The 17,230-nt window shown below is 34.4% G+C and overlaps 2 protein-coding genes across 2 annotated transcripts in view; one reads left to right on the top strand and one right to left on the bottom strand.

Annotated features, from left to right (window-relative positions):
* Nucleotides 1-14,936, top strand: part of spidr (scaffold protein involved in DNA repair) — a 47,793-nt gene extending 32,857 nt beyond the window's left edge. The window contains exons 11-20 of the mRNA XM_026201521.1: nt 1,252-1,410; nt 4,740-4,827; nt 5,677-5,808; nt 6,629-6,688; nt 7,737-7,938; nt 8,959-9,090; nt 11,076-11,166; nt 12,440-12,554; nt 13,827-13,877; nt 13,968-14,936. Of these exons, the coding sequence (XP_026057306.1) occupies nt 1,252-1,410; nt 4,740-4,827; nt 5,677-5,808; nt 6,629-6,688; nt 7,737-7,938; nt 8,959-9,090; nt 11,076-11,166; nt 12,440-12,554; nt 13,827-13,877; nt 13,968-14,084 (1,147 nt within the window). The 3' untranslated portion in view covers nt 14,085-14,936. The remainder of the gene's footprint in view (nt 1-1,251; nt 1,411-4,739; nt 4,828-5,676; nt 5,809-6,628; nt 6,689-7,736; nt 7,939-8,958; nt 9,091-11,075; nt 11,167-12,439; nt 12,555-13,826; nt 13,878-13,967) is intronic.
* Nucleotides 14,937-15,030: 94 nt separating this feature from the next.
* On the bottom strand, nt 15,031-16,362 carry LOC113042600 (CCAAT/enhancer-binding protein delta-like). Its single transcript, XM_026201578.1, has one exon. It carries the CDS (start codon nt 16,184-16,186, stop codon nt 15,359-15,361), a length of 828 nt encoding a protein of 275 aa, XP_026057363.1. The 5' UTR covers nt 16,187-16,362; the 3' UTR covers nt 15,031-15,358.
* Nucleotides 16,363-17,230: the final 868 nt, after the last annotated feature.

Below are 17,230 nucleotides of genomic sequence, written 5' to 3'. Positions count from 1 at the left end.
AAGGGAAACTCCTATAAATACATATTCAATAAGGTCATATGCAAGAATAACTGTCCATGCCTTTTTAGTGCTAATTCTTAACTGCTTGTCTTGAGTAAATCTTGACAGTACTATTTTAACGACAAAAGACGGTTTGCGCTGGTGCAAGCTGTTAGTAAATCTAGCCCTTAATAAACAAATATTAAATATTGTATTTGTTTTTCCATGTCATGTGACCATTAAATAACATCAGAAAACCATGAACGAATGAGCGTTGTGAAGTTATTAAAATATTTACGTTAAGAAAAGTGCATTTCAAGTAAATATTTTTGGTTCAATGGGGTTCGGCTGACAAAACGTTTGTGAAACTCTGTTCTAAACAGTCTACTAAACACTGTTTGTTAATGGTTTGCACATTAAGTTGTTTGAGCTGAATTCTTTGCTGAAAATGTGGACAAGAAAAATAATAAAAGTACGTTTTTTTTTCAGGAATATCAATACAGTTCTGCCTTGCAAGCACTTTTTTAACTAAACAACGCGTCTTCAAATCAGTGTGAAGAATGTACGAATCAACTCTGTTTATTTTTGTATTCTACTATAGTTATCTCTACTGTGCAATCAAATCACTGTCTAGCATGTGAAAATATATTTAAATACCAGCCTGTTTGTTTAGTCCTGTGGTTTACCGGCTCCAAAAAAGTCACCGGTTTCTGTGAACTGACTGTAGAGACTATTAATACATGCAAAAATATCTTTTTGAGTATAGAAACACCGCTGTGTGACCGCTGCGAGTCAGTCCATAGATCAAGTTATTAGTTAAGCCCCGTCTGGTGCCAAAGTCAACATTTAATCTGCAGACAGTATCTGTATCTATGTAAGTGTTTGTTGTTGGGATGAAGCTTCCCTGTTCATCAGTGACTCACATTTGCAGGTCTTAATTTTGGGCAGTTTATTTATAACTACAGTTTGTCATAATAATTTAAAATGCCTGCTGGATTTTTAGAAAGGTAGTCACAACTTCAGTCTTTCTTAACCACTCTCTTTCTTGCCATTTTAATTTCAGTTTAGTGTGCTTTATTATTGCCCCAATAAAATACTGAACTTTTATGTTGTAAAAATAAAGAGCAAAATTTGTAAAATAGAGTTAAATGACAGTAGTGCAAATTGAGTGAATAAGTCATATTTAGATATGGAAACTAAATCAGTAGTGCAAAGCAGTTGGGAATAATTTACTAAAGGTTGTTCATTGGCTCTTTTCCCTCTCTTTCTCAGGTTGTGTGCTCTAGTTCAGGACAGTTATGGGATGTTCGGTGAGGTTCTTCTGCACTGTGTGTCCACAGAATCCGAGATCCAGCAGAACTCGGAGCAACTGGAGGGCCATGTGTGTCTCCTCCAGGCCCTGAGAGTCATCCAGCGTCTCACACGTGAAAAGTGAGTCTATGATACATTACAAGACACTAAAAACATCCTGCTGATCTGAAAAATATGATTTTAAACCATCCTTTTATTTTATTTTATTTTATTTTATTTTATTTTATTTTTGAACATGTAATAATTTAGCAGATGTTTTTATAAAAAGCAACTCACAAATTAGGACAATAGCAATAATAAATATAATATTATAAAACAACTCTTGCCTGCTGGATTTATATTATATTATATTATATTATATTATATTATATTATATTATATTATATTATATTATATTATATTATATTATATTATATTATATTATATTATATTATATTATATTATATTAGATTAGATTAGATTAGATTAGATTAGATTATTCTTTGTAATATATTTTCATAAACATTTTTAAATTGTTGTTATTAATTTACTTATATAAATACTGATTTACATAATATTTATGAATGTCATATTTATTTAAATATTTATGTATAGGTTTATTTTATGTGTGTTTGATACATATTCTTGTATTATTATACATATATTATTGTTATTAATATGTGTAAACATAAATATTTATTTACAGGATATAGATTTATGAATTAAGTTATAGTAGTATTTATAGAATATAAGTTAAAATATAAAGAGCAAATTTCAAATGAAATGTATTTGTCCTCTTAAACCCAACTGTTTGTTTAGTATTCAAACAGCATATCTTAATATTTTTTCTCAAACTGCTCAAACCCTGATTTTTTGCATTATTTGTGAATGATCAGTTAACTTTACTGCACTCCATTGAACTGAAAGTTATTATGACCTCTTTTGTGCACCTGCTCCAGCTCACATTAGCAGCTCACAGTGTCAGTGTGTCTGCAGCACTACAGCCTGCTAGATTTACATCTGCGTTAGGTATTTTATTGGCTTTGACCACATGCGTCTGCTCACTCAAGGTTGTCTGCGTGGTCACTGCTTTAACATATGTGTTGATTAAGTTGAAGGTGGCATGTGATGGGAAATTCTGGCGACACGTTTCCACAGATATGAACATGAGCCGTGTACACGAATACCCAAGATGTCTTTCAGCATGCACTGCTTATTTGGGATCAGTGGCCATCTATATGGTGAATATGGTCTGTGAGATTAGGGTTAGAGCACTTGAGGAAATTCTGTCATCATTTACTTGCTCTTGTACTTCAAACCTTCAAAATGGTGTGTGTGTGTGTATAGAATGAAAGTGAGTGGGGACTGTCAGTCTCCAAAAAAGACACTAAGAACATAAAATATGTCCTTTGAAGCCATATGATTGCTTCATTTGAAGAAAAATTTGAATTTTACGAGTTATTTGCTGATAATATTAGAGAACGGGAAGATTCTCAGTAAATAACATCACATCTTTTCCTCACATAAGGCTAGTGAATGATGGTTTTAGAGCAATTGAAATTCAGTGCAGAAGTCATTTAGACTGCGTTCATGATAATTTTATCACATTTTAGCAGTCAGAGTTCCTAATTCCCACTTTCATTAAATGGAAAAGAGCAGCCTGGACTTTGACTAATATCCAATCTTGTCTTCTATGGATGCACCTCAGTTGGAACCAGAGTTATTTTATTTTCATTTATAAACTATTATAGTTTTTATTAATGTTTATTAAATTAGATTTAATTTTTAGGTTTAATATTAACATTTTAGTTAATTGTTAGTCATTTGATACTTTTTGATACTTGATACTTTTTGTCAGATCTGTTTTGTTAATTTTTTTTTAAATATTACTATTTAGGTTTAATTTATTTTGATTTTAGTTTAGTTCACTTGTAGTTTTTATTTATTACCAGTTAGTAAATTTAGTCCATTTAATCCATTAGTTTCATAAAATATTTAAATATTATTTCAGCATTATTTCTATTAGCAAAAATAAAGGAGAAATTGTAAATTTTGTGGTTAGCTACACCTTAAATAAATGATTCTGTGCATGTCTGGATCAGTTGTGTATCGCACCTTCTTACAGTGATCTAGCTCATCTTATCTGTTTCATCTTATCCATCTTGTTTTTAACGCTATTTTTTAGTTCCTCTTTTGTAAGTCACTCTGGATAAAAGCATCTGTTAAATGCATTAATCTAAAATATTCTGGTAAAATGAGTTAATAATCAGGAATAGGCAGTATGAACAGTATGATTGTCTGTACTGCAAGACATAAGATATATGGCTTTCAGTCTCATTCTCTCAGGACGTACTAAGCTCCTCTTGAGTGTTTTCAGCGAGGGCTCGTCCTGCTGGACTGGATGGGGCGGTTGAGCGGGTCAAGGGAAGAGGTGAGGGGGAAAGGAGAGCTAGACTGTGATTGGGACAGCTGTGAAACTGGTTGTGAGTGATCAGATCACACTGCACTGAGGCACACACAGGGTTCAAGAACGCTCCACTAAGAACATTTTATTCTTGCGATCTAAAAATCCATTTATGATCTGTAATGAAATATCAAGAACTTCTGATGATCTCCAAACAGCCACTTGAATACTCTAACTATACTATTAAAGTTTTTTTCAGTATTTTGAATTAGCTTTTATTTTTATATTGTTAACTTTCTTTTAAATTTAAATTCAAAATTTTGAATGTTTTTGTCTTTTTTTTTTACTTTTTAAAATCTTTCTATTTAAATGTATCTTTTTAAATAATATATATTTTTTTTTTTACATTTTCAAAATTCTTTATCGTAATTAAAATTTGTAGAAAGTTTATGCTTTTGCCATTTTCTTTTATTCTATTTTAACTATGTAGACCGTTTTAGTTTTAGTTTTTATTTCCAGTTTAGTGCTTATTTCAGTTAGTTGCCAGGCAACATTTTTCCTTTAGTTTTTCATCAAAAATTGTTAATGTCCCATTTTTTCAGTTACAGCATAGTTTCAGTTTTCGTTAACGAATAATAACCCTGGTACATACTTGCACCATATCTGTTATAATTGTCATATTGTGGGAGTGTTTATCTGTTAAAATAACATTTGGCCTGCCAAATATTAAATTATCAGCATTTTGAATAGTGATAATTACATTTTTGAATGGTTTAATGACAGATTATTTGTGTGTGTGTGTGTGTGTGTGTGTGTGTGTGTGTGTGTGTGTGTGTGTGTGTGTGAACAAGCCTCAGCCTGCTAGTGAAACTGATCTTGTATTTGTCAGCAGACACTTTTCGGCTCCAACAGAAGCTTAACTTGGCAGCACGTCAGTCCAGCCGAAGCTAATGAGACTGACAGTGTATACGCTTCACCTTCGGCTCCCGTGTTTCTAGAAGGACCCCTGAATTTGAACATTCAGAGATTGAAACCTGATTTATTTTCCTCTCTCTTCTCATTGCAGATGTTCTGTGCTCTTCAGTTTGATTGACAGTTTGTGGCCTCCTCCGGTTGATCCAAAATCTCACGACGATCTTCTGCAGTCTCCCAGTGTAGGTTTTCAGATCACATCGTAAATCACAGCCGTGTTTACTTCATATTTATCTCGCATGCCTCTTGCTTCTGGAAGATTCCTCCTGGATAGCGGCAGAACAACGTCAAAACAACCACTGCGCTGCGTTCTTAACCAAAGCACATATAAATAAACCTTCAGAGCTTAAAAATACAAAATTACTCATTAGCGGTGGTTGCGAAGACAAACATTACTGCAATTTCTCGTACTAAGAGTTAGTGATTTAAACAAACCCCTGACTCTGTGTATTAAACGTTGCGGTGCGACTCGTCCCATACCAGACATGAATTTATGCTTCAGATTTTCATCTAACAGACAACAAATCCCTTAGACTTACACTGAACGAGAGACTTGTGTCCTAATGTCAACTGTATCTCGCCATTAAAATCTGCTTGTTTTGTAAATAATGTGTTGCTTGGGACATATAAGTAGTTAAAGTCAACATTATTAGGCTTAGGTTTAAAAACCCAAGGTTGCTTTAGCTTTAAAGGAAGAATTTTCTACTATTCATAGCATTTTAATATTCTTTTGTGTCTTGAAAGACTACTTTTGAACCTTCCCTAAACCTTCACCAAAAACTGATTTTTTCATCAGAGTGGGCTAAGTAATGTAAATCAATGCTAATCTAGGCAGTCATATGTTAACGAGTTTACGGTGGCTTCTGAATGAGTGTTCTTGTTGTTTTGTTTTTTATAAATAATCTAAGTTGACTGGGAAGGGAGCTTTACTTTGGGTGACAGAGATAAATGGCATTCGTCCGTTTCCATAAAATGACCCTTCTGAACTATTTAAGGAACTACTTGATTTTGAAATAGTTTTTGCTTTCCAGGATGGCGTCCCACCGCCCTGTTTCTGCTATAGGCTGAGCATCCAGCTGAAAAACATGGTTCTGTTATCAGGACAGACTGAATCTCCACTGTACCGACCACCTGTACTTCAGACGCTAAGAGAGATCCTTCAGGTGCAGCATTCAAAATAACAAAAACAGATTGACAGAGAACTCTTTCACACGCTTAAAAAAAATGACAAAATAAAGAAAAACCTATATACTTGAAGATTTTTATGTGTATGTGTACATATATACTGTATGTATATGTTAATAACATATAATTAATATATATATATATATAATTAATAATTAATAAATTACATTTTTTTTAATGCTGAAAAAAAAGACTCCTCTTGGCGTCTCATCTTATGATAACATTCAGATTTTTTATTTATTTATATATTTTTAATATTATCCAGTAATGTTAATTTATTAAAAAAAATTAATTGGTGGAAAGGTGTGGAGCAGTGTTATTTATATTATTTTAGCATTATTTATATACATTTGTAGTTGAGCTTCAGTCTTTATGTTTTCAGTTTATTTTATTTGAGATTTTCAGTAATTTTAGTGTTATGTGCTTGTCATTTTTAGTAGCTAATTTATTTGTAATATGTATTATTTATTTGTATTATTATTTATTATTTTATAATATTTATTACCTATATATGTCATATTTATTTTTATTTCATTTTCAGTAATCAAACATTTATTTCTGTTATTTTCCAAGGTAATATTCCCACATTTTAAGTGTTTTTTTGTTTTTGTTTTTGTTTTTTTACTGTATATTTTTCATCTGATCTTAAAATTTTGTTTTATTTCAGCTTTTTTCAATGAATGAAAATTATATTTAATAATCTAATTTTTTAACAATACCAACAGTGCTGTGCAAAGCATGAAATCATTTTATTTTAGTGTCAAAATGTTTTTGAATGATTCTTTCTCTGTTTTTTAGGATAAATCTTCAAGGCGTCGTTGCAGCTTTCGGGCCACTGTGGTTCATAAACAATTACTGGTAATGTTTTCTCAACCTATTTTTAACAACAAATGCATAAATCAGATAATTTTTCATCACAGCTATATCTTTGTGGGACGCCTTGGCACGCCTGGTTTAAGGAGTGTGGGAAATAGTCTTTAGCTTTGTCTATAGATTGTCTTCTTGAGAACCCACCGTAGCTGTTTTCCCAGCACGTTTGCCAAGTCTTCATCCCTCAGGGTTGCTTCCATACTGTACACCTTTGGAAAAGCTTTTGGAAAGCTTTACGCACTGTTTGACGCAAGCTTCCCGTAAGTGACGTCATCCATTAACAATCTGTTTGACTGATCTAGCAGACTCAAGACTTTGGACTTTGATAACCTGGGATTTATTTGTAAAAGGTTAAGGGTCATGAATACACACTCGTCTGGATAGTAGATTAACCTTTTTTTTGTTTTGTTTTGATTCGCTCTGTTTGCTTTGCTTTTGACATTGCACATCTGCGTAGGTGTATGAAGGAACAGCCTTTGTGGGAAACCGTCCCTAAAGCATTTTTCCCCTGATAATGACAGATTTATGTCTTTATAAATAATGCAAAACAATTGAAGTTTTATTTAGCTTTGTGTATTCAGACCTGTGTTTGATAAACACCAAAATTTTACCCAAATTTGTTTATACATGAACTATAAAATGATCTAGTACAGGCCAGTGTAATATGATATGCAGGTAATATAATTTATATAAAAAAAAATATTATTATAAACATAATTTTATCTTTTCCATTCTTCTGAGCAGCTTTTTATGCTTTTATGTGTTATGTCCCAAAATTGTGCCTTAACATAGTATTATCTAATATATAGATTATTTTGTTTATATTGAAGTATTATAATAATTTCTTTCCTTTTCTTATTCCTGAACATGAGAAATACTCAATTGTACACAATATTTTTGTCTACATATTTGAAAATAGAAAGTTTCGTTATATATTGAAAGGCATATTCCAGTGCTAATCTTAAAATCTGAAGTCAGTTCATGATAATCTTTTGAATAGATTTAACTGATTTGCACATGCATCTTGGTCTTGCAGAGCTCAAATGCAGGTGAGAGGGAGATGCTGCTGTTTGTGACCGATCCCAGTCTCCAAAGGGAGCCAAACACAGACGGGAACAGGAGAACCGTAGCTGTGGGTCTGAGCCGGTCCTGCCTGATCCAGAGCTCAGTCACACAGGCCCTGGATGCCCTGCAGACACAGCCTGTTCTGATGTTCAGAGACGCTGTGGAGGAGAATGGTATTTCACCTGTTAGACATGAACACATCAGCTGTCTGTATGTATTGTCTCATGCACAGATTTTTATACTGACACTGTGCATTTTGAAGGACTGGCTAATTACTAGTTCAGTCTACAGTAATGGTAGTAATTCTGAAGTATTATAATTAACAGTGCCTCTGGTAACTGGTGCCTCTTTGCGAATCATAATTGTAAAGCCAGTGAGATATATATATATATATATATATATACACACACACACACACACACACATTCACACACAAACACACAAATAACTATAAAATCACATTTTGTAAATCTGCAATTAAAACATCCTGATTTTCTGATTTATTAAGGTTAACAAGATCTGAAACAAAAATCAAATCCGTAAATAAAATTGTTTCTTCAAATTAAAATCTAAAAATTAAAACAGCAGCCGTTCTTTGTCAAACTATATAATTATCCAAATAATACTAAATACACTGATTATAAGGTATTATAGTGCATTATACATTGTGACATTATTTTCATGACAATCATTACTAGTATGTGAAAATAATAATATTAAGTATAAATTAGAAACAAAAAAAATATATATTATATATATATATATATATATATATATATATATATATATATATATATATATATATATATGTATATATAATGCATAATATAAATAATGGTAGTATCTATTTAAGTTTTACGTTTTTTAATAAAAATAAAAAAATAGAAATTTATTCACTTTTCATCCCTTTTTATTTTCCACTTGATTTTAGGGGTGAAATATGACCTGGATATTTTTTCTTGAGATGCAGCCACAAATGCTTTATAATGCATTCAAAATTCAGTTTTAAGGAAAAGTTCAGCACTACTGAATGGAAGCCATTCAAGCTGAAAGGCTCTGTGGTTGCTTCTTCATGTCTGAACTATTTAGAGATTTAGAGGTTTCCTACATTAATCTTAGTGTTGTTATTTCTCAGAGCCATGAGAGTAGAACATTACGTGACATTAAGCTACTGCTCCTTTTTCGTAAACCAGTGCAGATATTCTGCTGGGAACAGACGGTGATCCAACTGGAGCCAGAGAACTCATCCTTCTCCATACCACGGCCCATCATACTGGACCACCTGGGTCCAGGAACCCCCCCATACTCTCTCTGCACTGTCACAGGTTGGTATATTCCACCCACAGCCTCCCTTGTTTTTGAGGAGTTGGTACGACCCAGATCTCAGGGGGGTACAGCATGTTTGGCCATTTAAACAAAACCAGTTGTTTGTTGGCTCAGGCTTTGTTGTTGATGCTTTGTTAGGGACCTTCTTGTGGTTTGTTATTTGCTTTTCCTCCTGAAAGATCTTCCTCCCACATGTTGAAGTTGTCTTCTTGCCTGGTTTTGAGATATAAAAGTCACATTTTGTTACAAAGTGTTCTGTTCATTCCCTTATTGTATTATTTTAACTCATGCAAAGTGAAGCCATCTCTGTGTATTCTTTCATTCTTTAAATGATCCACGCATATTGACCATCTTCTTAGGAGAAATAGTTTTTGAGGGTTATTTCATTGCTTTTCAAATGTCATCATTAATACCACATATCTAAAAATGTTCCATTCAGAAAATGGAAAACAGTCTTATATTTGCGCCTTGTTTTTTGACTGAGAGCTGTCCAGTTAGACAGGAAGAGACCGTCTGACATATTAATTCATTAAAAACATAGGCCTGTGTCATATAGGGACAGTTCGTAACCAGCTATAAAGAAAATAGGAAAAATTGAATGTATGGATGGTTAAAAGTTTAGAATTTCTCTCCAATGTATATTTAATACATTTAATTGTAATATAATAATTTTTCCGAAAATGAAATGGCATAATTTATCAGAAAATCTACCAACAAACTTTTGAATATTTTTAGATAACTTTTTTGAGTGAATATTGTGTAAAACATTTTTTTTTAATTTGTAATAGTTTATTTAGTTTTATTTTTTTATTGATTTAATTGATATATGTGTCTCTGTGTATCTTTGCATTTTGACATTATTTTCATAATCTCATTATTGTAATGGAAAATGTATTAATTATATTAGTAATTATTGTAATAATAATAAGCAGATATTTTCATTATATTTTAATGTATGTATACATCATGGTAGTATATATTGAAATAATTAATTAAATGATTTAAATGAATTACAAAAACAGCAAAATCTTGATGGTCCTTTAAAGATGCATTATTTTTTTATTTTGTTTTTGGGCTGAAATATGACCTGCCCATGTTTTCATAATGCATTACAGGTTAAGATTAAATCTGTTTTAAGGAAATGTATTCAAGCTGAAATCCCTGTGGACGACCCAGGACATCAGGCGATAAATACAGATTCAGTTATGTTATGCTTTGATTTTTTTCATCCACACTCAGGTTTCAAGCAGACGTTAATTCGTCTGTTATTCAAAGTCAGTTAGAGGATAGAAATGCGATATTTGACACTCCATGTTAGACTTTGAAACTCCTGAAGATAAGACAAATCATCTGACTCAAAAGTGTAACAAGCACAAATTATCTTCTGCAGTGGTCAGCAACTTCAGCTTCTGGCTGCGTGCCGGAGGATCCTCCAGAGAGCAGAGGTTCACGCAGGGGTCTTATCACTCTGCCTGCTGTCTGTTATGTAACACAGATGTGTGTTTGTGTGCTGCGTCTTACTGATTTTACGATCTTATTTGTCAGAAAATGTCCATGCAGAGCCTAAATGTAGTGTTCTCAGAAGAAGTCTGAACAAACAAAGTCATAGAATATGTGTTGATAATATTTTTGTGTTTAGTATTTCATAATTCATTTCTCAGTAGTAGGTCCAATCAGAAAGGTAAAAATAGCAGTGATGAGCTCATTTACACAGCATGGAGTACAAATAATAGTGATGAAACTAATTCCAAAAGACAACATTCTGAAAAATAAATCCATGAAATTCCGTGAAGAACCTTTAACAATGATTCCACCAAAGGTTCCAAAAAATGGTTCTTTTTCAATGAAACGTGAACCAAAAATGATTCTTTTATGACATCACTGTGAAAAACCCCTTTTGGAACTTTTATTTTTTTACTGATTTGAATGAAGTGTGTGAATGAAATGCTTTTAATTGTGGGTATAATTTGAATGTATTCTACAGGTGTGGTTGTAGCAGTGGATGAAAACACAGCGTTCTCCTGGCCCACCTGCAGCTGTTGCGAGAGCTGCCATTTAGAGACTCGAGAATATCAGTAAGTCCAAAGTTCTCCTACAACTCTCCTCTAAGTCCAAACCGGTGACCAGAACAATCCTAAGTGAACATCAGCGTACAGCATCTGTGCTAAGGATGGGCTGACAGATTAATGTCAGTTCTAGAAAACGAATGCCTATGCAGACATTATTAAAACAGCATCACAGCTGCAAATTCCTACTTGCGTCATCTTGTAAACTGAAGTGTTTACTGAGTCCCAAATGCTTTCTTAATTAAATTGAGTTTTCCCAAAGTGCATCATAGGGGACGTGTTTGTGGCAGTTTATTCTCTTCCAGAAGCCACAAAAACAGACTTTGAGGAAGAGTTTGAACATTTGCTGAAGATTTCCTCACCCTCAGGCCATCCAAGATCTGACCACAACATTACAGTAATCCACACCATTGAAAAGCTGCATGTTTATAAGAAACAAATCCATCATTTTGAACTTCGAACCAGTGCTTCCAGCTAAAATACAAGTCGTCTGTCTAAAATATTGCTTCTTCCAGTGGAAAGTTGTCTTGTCTGAATAAGCAGAGAATATGTACAGATCAAACAACGTATACTAGCAGAAACCATCCAAAACAATTGTAAACAAATATGTTGTACTATGATGTGAGAGGACAACACTGGAGGAAGCGTTATTATGAATTATGGTCTGAAAATGACCATTTAAATGATTTGTTTTGTTTCTTACAAAACAGCTTTTCAGAAGTTCAGTGATGGACTGGTGTGGTGTGGATTATTTCGTTTTTTTATCAGCTGTTTGGACTCGCTTTCTGACGGCACCCATTCACTGCAGAGGATTTTTTTTCATGTTTGATTCAGAAATATTTCCAGTTACGGAAGTTAAATGCTGTTGCTTGTCAACTTTAAAAATAGACATCCCTATAACCAACAGTAGTTAATAATGCTAGAAACACCAAGTTAATGGGTTTTATTACTGAGGAATGTATGAAAAAAGTATATGCCTTGAAATCCAAGGCAAGTCCTTTGAATAAAAGAGTCTGCCAAATAGAATAGACAGAATAATGGTGCTGTCCTGGAATGCTAAATGCAGTCTGCATAGTTGTTGACCCATATGTGTTCAGAGTTAATGCGTAAGACTCCTCCGTTTCATTGTGTTTAATCACAGCCTACCACATAGCTAAATGGTTTCCTGTGTAAGAGTAAAGCTGAAGTGATGAATCATGGTGCCTTTGGGCCCTCAAACTGAAAAAGAAACCAAAAAACATTTGAAAAACATCAATAAAGTTGCATATGTGCTGGTTTCTAGGAAAGGATTCCTCTGTTTAGCATGTGGAGCAGTGGTGGATGCACCCACCACAAAGATGCAGCTGGAGGTGTTTCTGAGCTGCTCCTCACTGAGTCACTGCACCATCAAAGTCAAGGTGAGATGATTTCAGCTGCTGGATGTGGAAAATGTACATTCCCACTGTCCACATGTTATAGTCATATATATGTATGTTTAAAAAAAATAAAGTGATGCAGATAATAATTTGCATTAATTTAAATGTTACATTTACATTACTTTCAAAATAAAATCATGTCCAGTTTTTCTGCTATTACAATTTTTTTTAATAGAATGAATGCAATACAGCCGACAGTTTTATGACATATAAATGCTATCAGATTTGATTTTTTTGTTACAGAAAAATATAGGTCCAGGTTTTTTATTTTGTAATATTTAAGTAGAATAAATTAAACTCAATACAGGAGACATTTTATGCTATATAAATACTTTACATTATTTATATAAATGTTATTTAAATGATATCAGATTTTTCACTACTGTCACAGAAAAATGTGCTACAGGTTTAAAGTGTACAGCAAATACTAGTATGATATATACATACTTTACCATTTAAATTCTTAAGTACTTTTTTGCACATTATGATAAAGTGAATGGTATTTTTCACATTATATATGACATAGAGACCTCTTCATGACAGGTTTCATGTATCAGTTCTTTTAATTCTGCTCTCTTGAAAACAAACTGTATCTACATCTCACATGACATTAAAATGACAATCATAAACACTCGAGAAAGTGAAGCTAGCAGGATTTTATCACTCATGCAGAAATGCAAATGTTTTTCATCTAGTGTTTATCTTTTTTCTGTTTTATTTCCTGGAAATTGCAGTGAAAGTGGAGGGTCACGTATTATGGAACAGATTTAATGAGATATCTCTCATATGTTATCAGAGTTTCACCCACAGAAACGGAACAAAGTTTAGACCGCTCAGTAAACGATGAGGCATGAAAGGGAAAGTTTATGTGTTCTGATCTTAAACGTAAATAAATTACATTCTGTCAATCACAAAGAATAATTAGCCACTGGTCTTGCCTTTGGAGTTTCTGTGTTGTCTGTTATTGTTACATTGACTTGCTCCTTAAGCACAAAATCAATTAGTCTTAAGTCTATATTAACAAGAATTGACTTAATACTAAGCTATTTTTATAATGCATTTAGTTTGCACTATGAAAAATTGTTTTGTCTAATGCTTTTAAGTGTAAATGTCTCAAGATGCTTGATTTGATGAGGTCAGAGGGTTGATTTCCTGAGGCCTTCAGAGCCTTCATGTTTCATACAGTTTTTGTTTTCATATTCCTGCCACATCATATGAATCAAATTATGATATTAATGCATTCATGTGTTTCAGTTGCAGCAAAAGACCATTCAGTCTCTTTTAAACTCAACAAGCTGTACTGAGGTACGATTCTGGACTTGCTGTGTGAAAGTGCTAGTCATTTAGAACCATTTCTGTTTTGAATTCAGAGTTAATTGTTTGTTTGTTTGACAGGGTTACAGTGTGGAAAATGTTCTTGGGTCGGAGATCGGTCCTCTCAGCGTCTTCATCCACGTCGTCAACAGAAGTCACACTGTTTGGATGGGTTTGGAGGAGTGTGACCTGCACTGACTAGCACACTTATTTGTTCATTTCACGGTTTAAAAAGAATGATTAGTCAACACTAGTCTTGCCTTATTTCCAAATGTTTGTAAATAAACCAAATATGTGTAGAGTGCTAAAATAACGGATCATTCTGGAGTCTGTAGTATCTGAGTATTTTGAAACCAGAACTAATAATATCAGTATGAAAGATGCTCATGTGATGTCCAGTATCGGCTGATAAAATATTTTTTGTTGTCAATCAAATGATGGCATCTGTATTATGGTGGTGTTTAAGTTAATTGTATAGTAATTGCTCTCTATGACAGCTGAACTCCTACATTCACTATAAATAAACGTTTTATGCCATCAAATAACTGATCAAGTCATTTTCATGAAAGATAAGCCAATATTATTTCTTAACAACCATTTTTAAGTGTCTAATAGCTAGTATGCAAAATCTGATAATAAGTATACAATAAAACCTAATATGTTCTATTATTATTTATATTGTTTAATGATTGTTAATTATTTATGCAATTTAATTCTACTATGAATGGGTCTAACTGCAACTACAAATGATACTCCTTTTGTATTCACCTGTTCCATTGTTGCTGTAGTTCTTTTTTTCTAAAAAAGTTGCATCAATTCGTCAAGTTCTTAAACAATCTTTGTAGTACTTGTAGCCCTTATTTACTAACTTATATTTAAAAGCAAATGCAGCGACTTAAGAATTTATTTTTGAGGTCTGGCAAATTTGGAAATGTGTCACTCTAGTGTTTACCACAATAAATACCACGTGTTTTATTCTTAAATCCAAAATCGCTTTTCATTACAACCCACGTGACTTCGTGTATTCAATTTAAAAATCCCTATAATCACGAATCACGATCCCGTCGAGCTGATCGACAGCTACACCTTCCAACAGACCACGCCCCCTCAGACCCGCCCCCATGCACACATGCGAGTTCACATGGATCTTTTTGGAAGTTTCTCTTCCATTTATTATACATTTGTACACACTGTACAATTTCAAACATGCTCTGCCATTAATACGAAGTTTCTGGGAATTATAAAACGGGTACCATAAAAACATATATGAAGTTTTTTCTGTAATAATTTAGAATACAAAAACATTCACAAAAATAATCACGACGACACCATGAGGTGCCAAAGTCCATCATCCGATGTGCAACTTAATGCACGTCTGCTACAGAAGAACATAGTAATTCAAGTTCACTGAGGTATGTTTTTGGCAAGGTTTTTGGGGAGCGCGCTCTCTGTCTCTCTTTCCTCGACGCGCGTCACCGACTGTCAACAGCCGCGCGCGCCGCAGTCCCAAACGAAGTATCTGGCATGTGTTTGAAGAAGTTTCTGAGGCTGGTGAGTTCTCTCGTCAGCTGATCGATGGTTTTGTGCAGGCGCTCGTTGTCGGCGCTCAGCTCGATCATCTTCTGCTGCATCTCCATGTTGCGCTGCTTCGCCTTGTCCCTGCTTTTACGCACGGCGATGTTGTTCCTTTCGCGCCGCTGCCGATACCCCGGACTGTGCCTGTCGATTGACTTCTTGCCCTTTTCCTTTCCAGGCCTCCTCTGGGTGACGGGTTCTGGCTCGGGTGTGGTGGGAGGTGTCGGCTGACCCGTGTGCATGAGGCTCACGGTCGTCTGCGCGCACGTTTCGATCTGAGATGGTAAGGAAGAGGACTGTTCGCTGTCGCTCCAGTCCGCCTCCTTGATCGGTGCACAAAACGTGCCCTTGCTAAAGCCCCCATCATGGTGCTGCAGCCTCTCCGCGCTCGGCAGGTAAAAGTCGGGCTTTTCTTGCTTCACGGTGTTGTTGAACAAGTCTGCAAAGAGCTCGTCGTTGCAGATCTCCAGAGGAACCGTGGAGATGGACTCGATGTAGGCGCTGAAGTCGATGGCGCTCTCATCATCGTAGATGGCAGGCGCGTTGCTGAGCTCCATCATGCTGCTGCTGTTGTTGTTGTTGTCCTCGGGCGTGCCATGCTCTCCCCCGGATTTGGCATCCCCTGGCATGACTTTATTGTCATAGAAGTTGGCAGGCTCCATGGCCCAGCTCATGTTGCATGGTGGCGTTACGCACTGGGAGTCCAGGTTGTACATGTCAGACATGGACGCAGCGAAACTTAATTAGCAGATCCCTTCCTCGTCCCCTTGACAGTCCTCAAAAAGCGTAACTTTTCACGCGCAATCACACCCTGTCTCGCGCAACCAGCGCGTATCTCCAAAAGTCTGTCTGTTTCTTAAACAGGTGTTAAAGTCCTCTTAGCTCTCTATCACAACTCTGCTGTCCGCGCGCTTAAGTACGAGCGCACTGCTTGCGTCACGGCTTCACCGCCCCCTTCCAGAAGCCAGTGACTGTCCAGCGTCAGTCACGTGTTTCTCCTGAGCTCCTATTCGAGGAGACTCGGGTGTGTGTGAACGCCTACAGCAACTTTTAAGAACAGCCTGTCAGAACTTCATGCTGTGGAACATGAGGGCATGCTTGGATGAGTAAATTAATTTAATGTGCCCCTACCAGTATATATACATGCATTAAAAAAAAGAATAAAATTGAGAAAAGAAAATAATGTTTGGCTCGTGTTTACTATTATTTATTAATTATGTTATTAGGCTATTATAAATATTAAGGATTTATTATTAATGTTTTGATTATTATTATTATTATCAATAATTATTATTATGACCTCAAGTATTTATGTGTAGAAAGAAGGATCATTGAGAGAAATTAAAATTAATGCACCATTTTCAACCTTCCTAAATAAATACATAAACAAATTAAAAGTCATTTTCGTTTTGTTCCTATTTAATGTTGTTGTAGTTTGTCATTCATATTTGTGGTGGTGGTAATAGTTGTTAATATTACCTAATTTTGTTGGATATGAAGGTATGTTTGGATGTGTATATTAGTAGAAAGAAAGATCATCGAGAGGAAATTAATATATAATACGAATACAAATATATTTGGTTCATTATTAATATTAGTTTAATTATTATTATTATTATTATTAAATGGCCGTTTACTGTATTTTATAGTTGGAAATAAACAACAATTTATTCATCTATTCACAAATCCATGTATTTGAGAAGCGCACTGAAAGTACAAATTCAGTACAAGAATAAACGAGAGTCGAATTAAAAGCAAGAACGTTATTT

This window comes from Carassius auratus, chromosome 24 (assembly GCF_003368295.1).
Source record: "Carassius auratus strain Wakin chromosome 24, ASM336829v1, whole genome shotgun sequence".
Classification (NCBI taxonomy): Eukaryota; Metazoa; Chordata; class Actinopteri; order Cypriniformes; family Cyprinidae; genus Carassius; species Carassius auratus.
Note: the sequence above shows the minus strand (reverse complement) of the source record. Positions and strands in the feature narration are given on the sequence as shown.

Bases quoted from the DNA above. Each gene is read 5' to 3' on its own strand.
- LOC113042600 (XM_026201578.1), bottom strand. From the start codon at position 16,186: ATGTCTGACATGTACAACCTGGACTCCCAGTGCGTAACGCCACCATGC.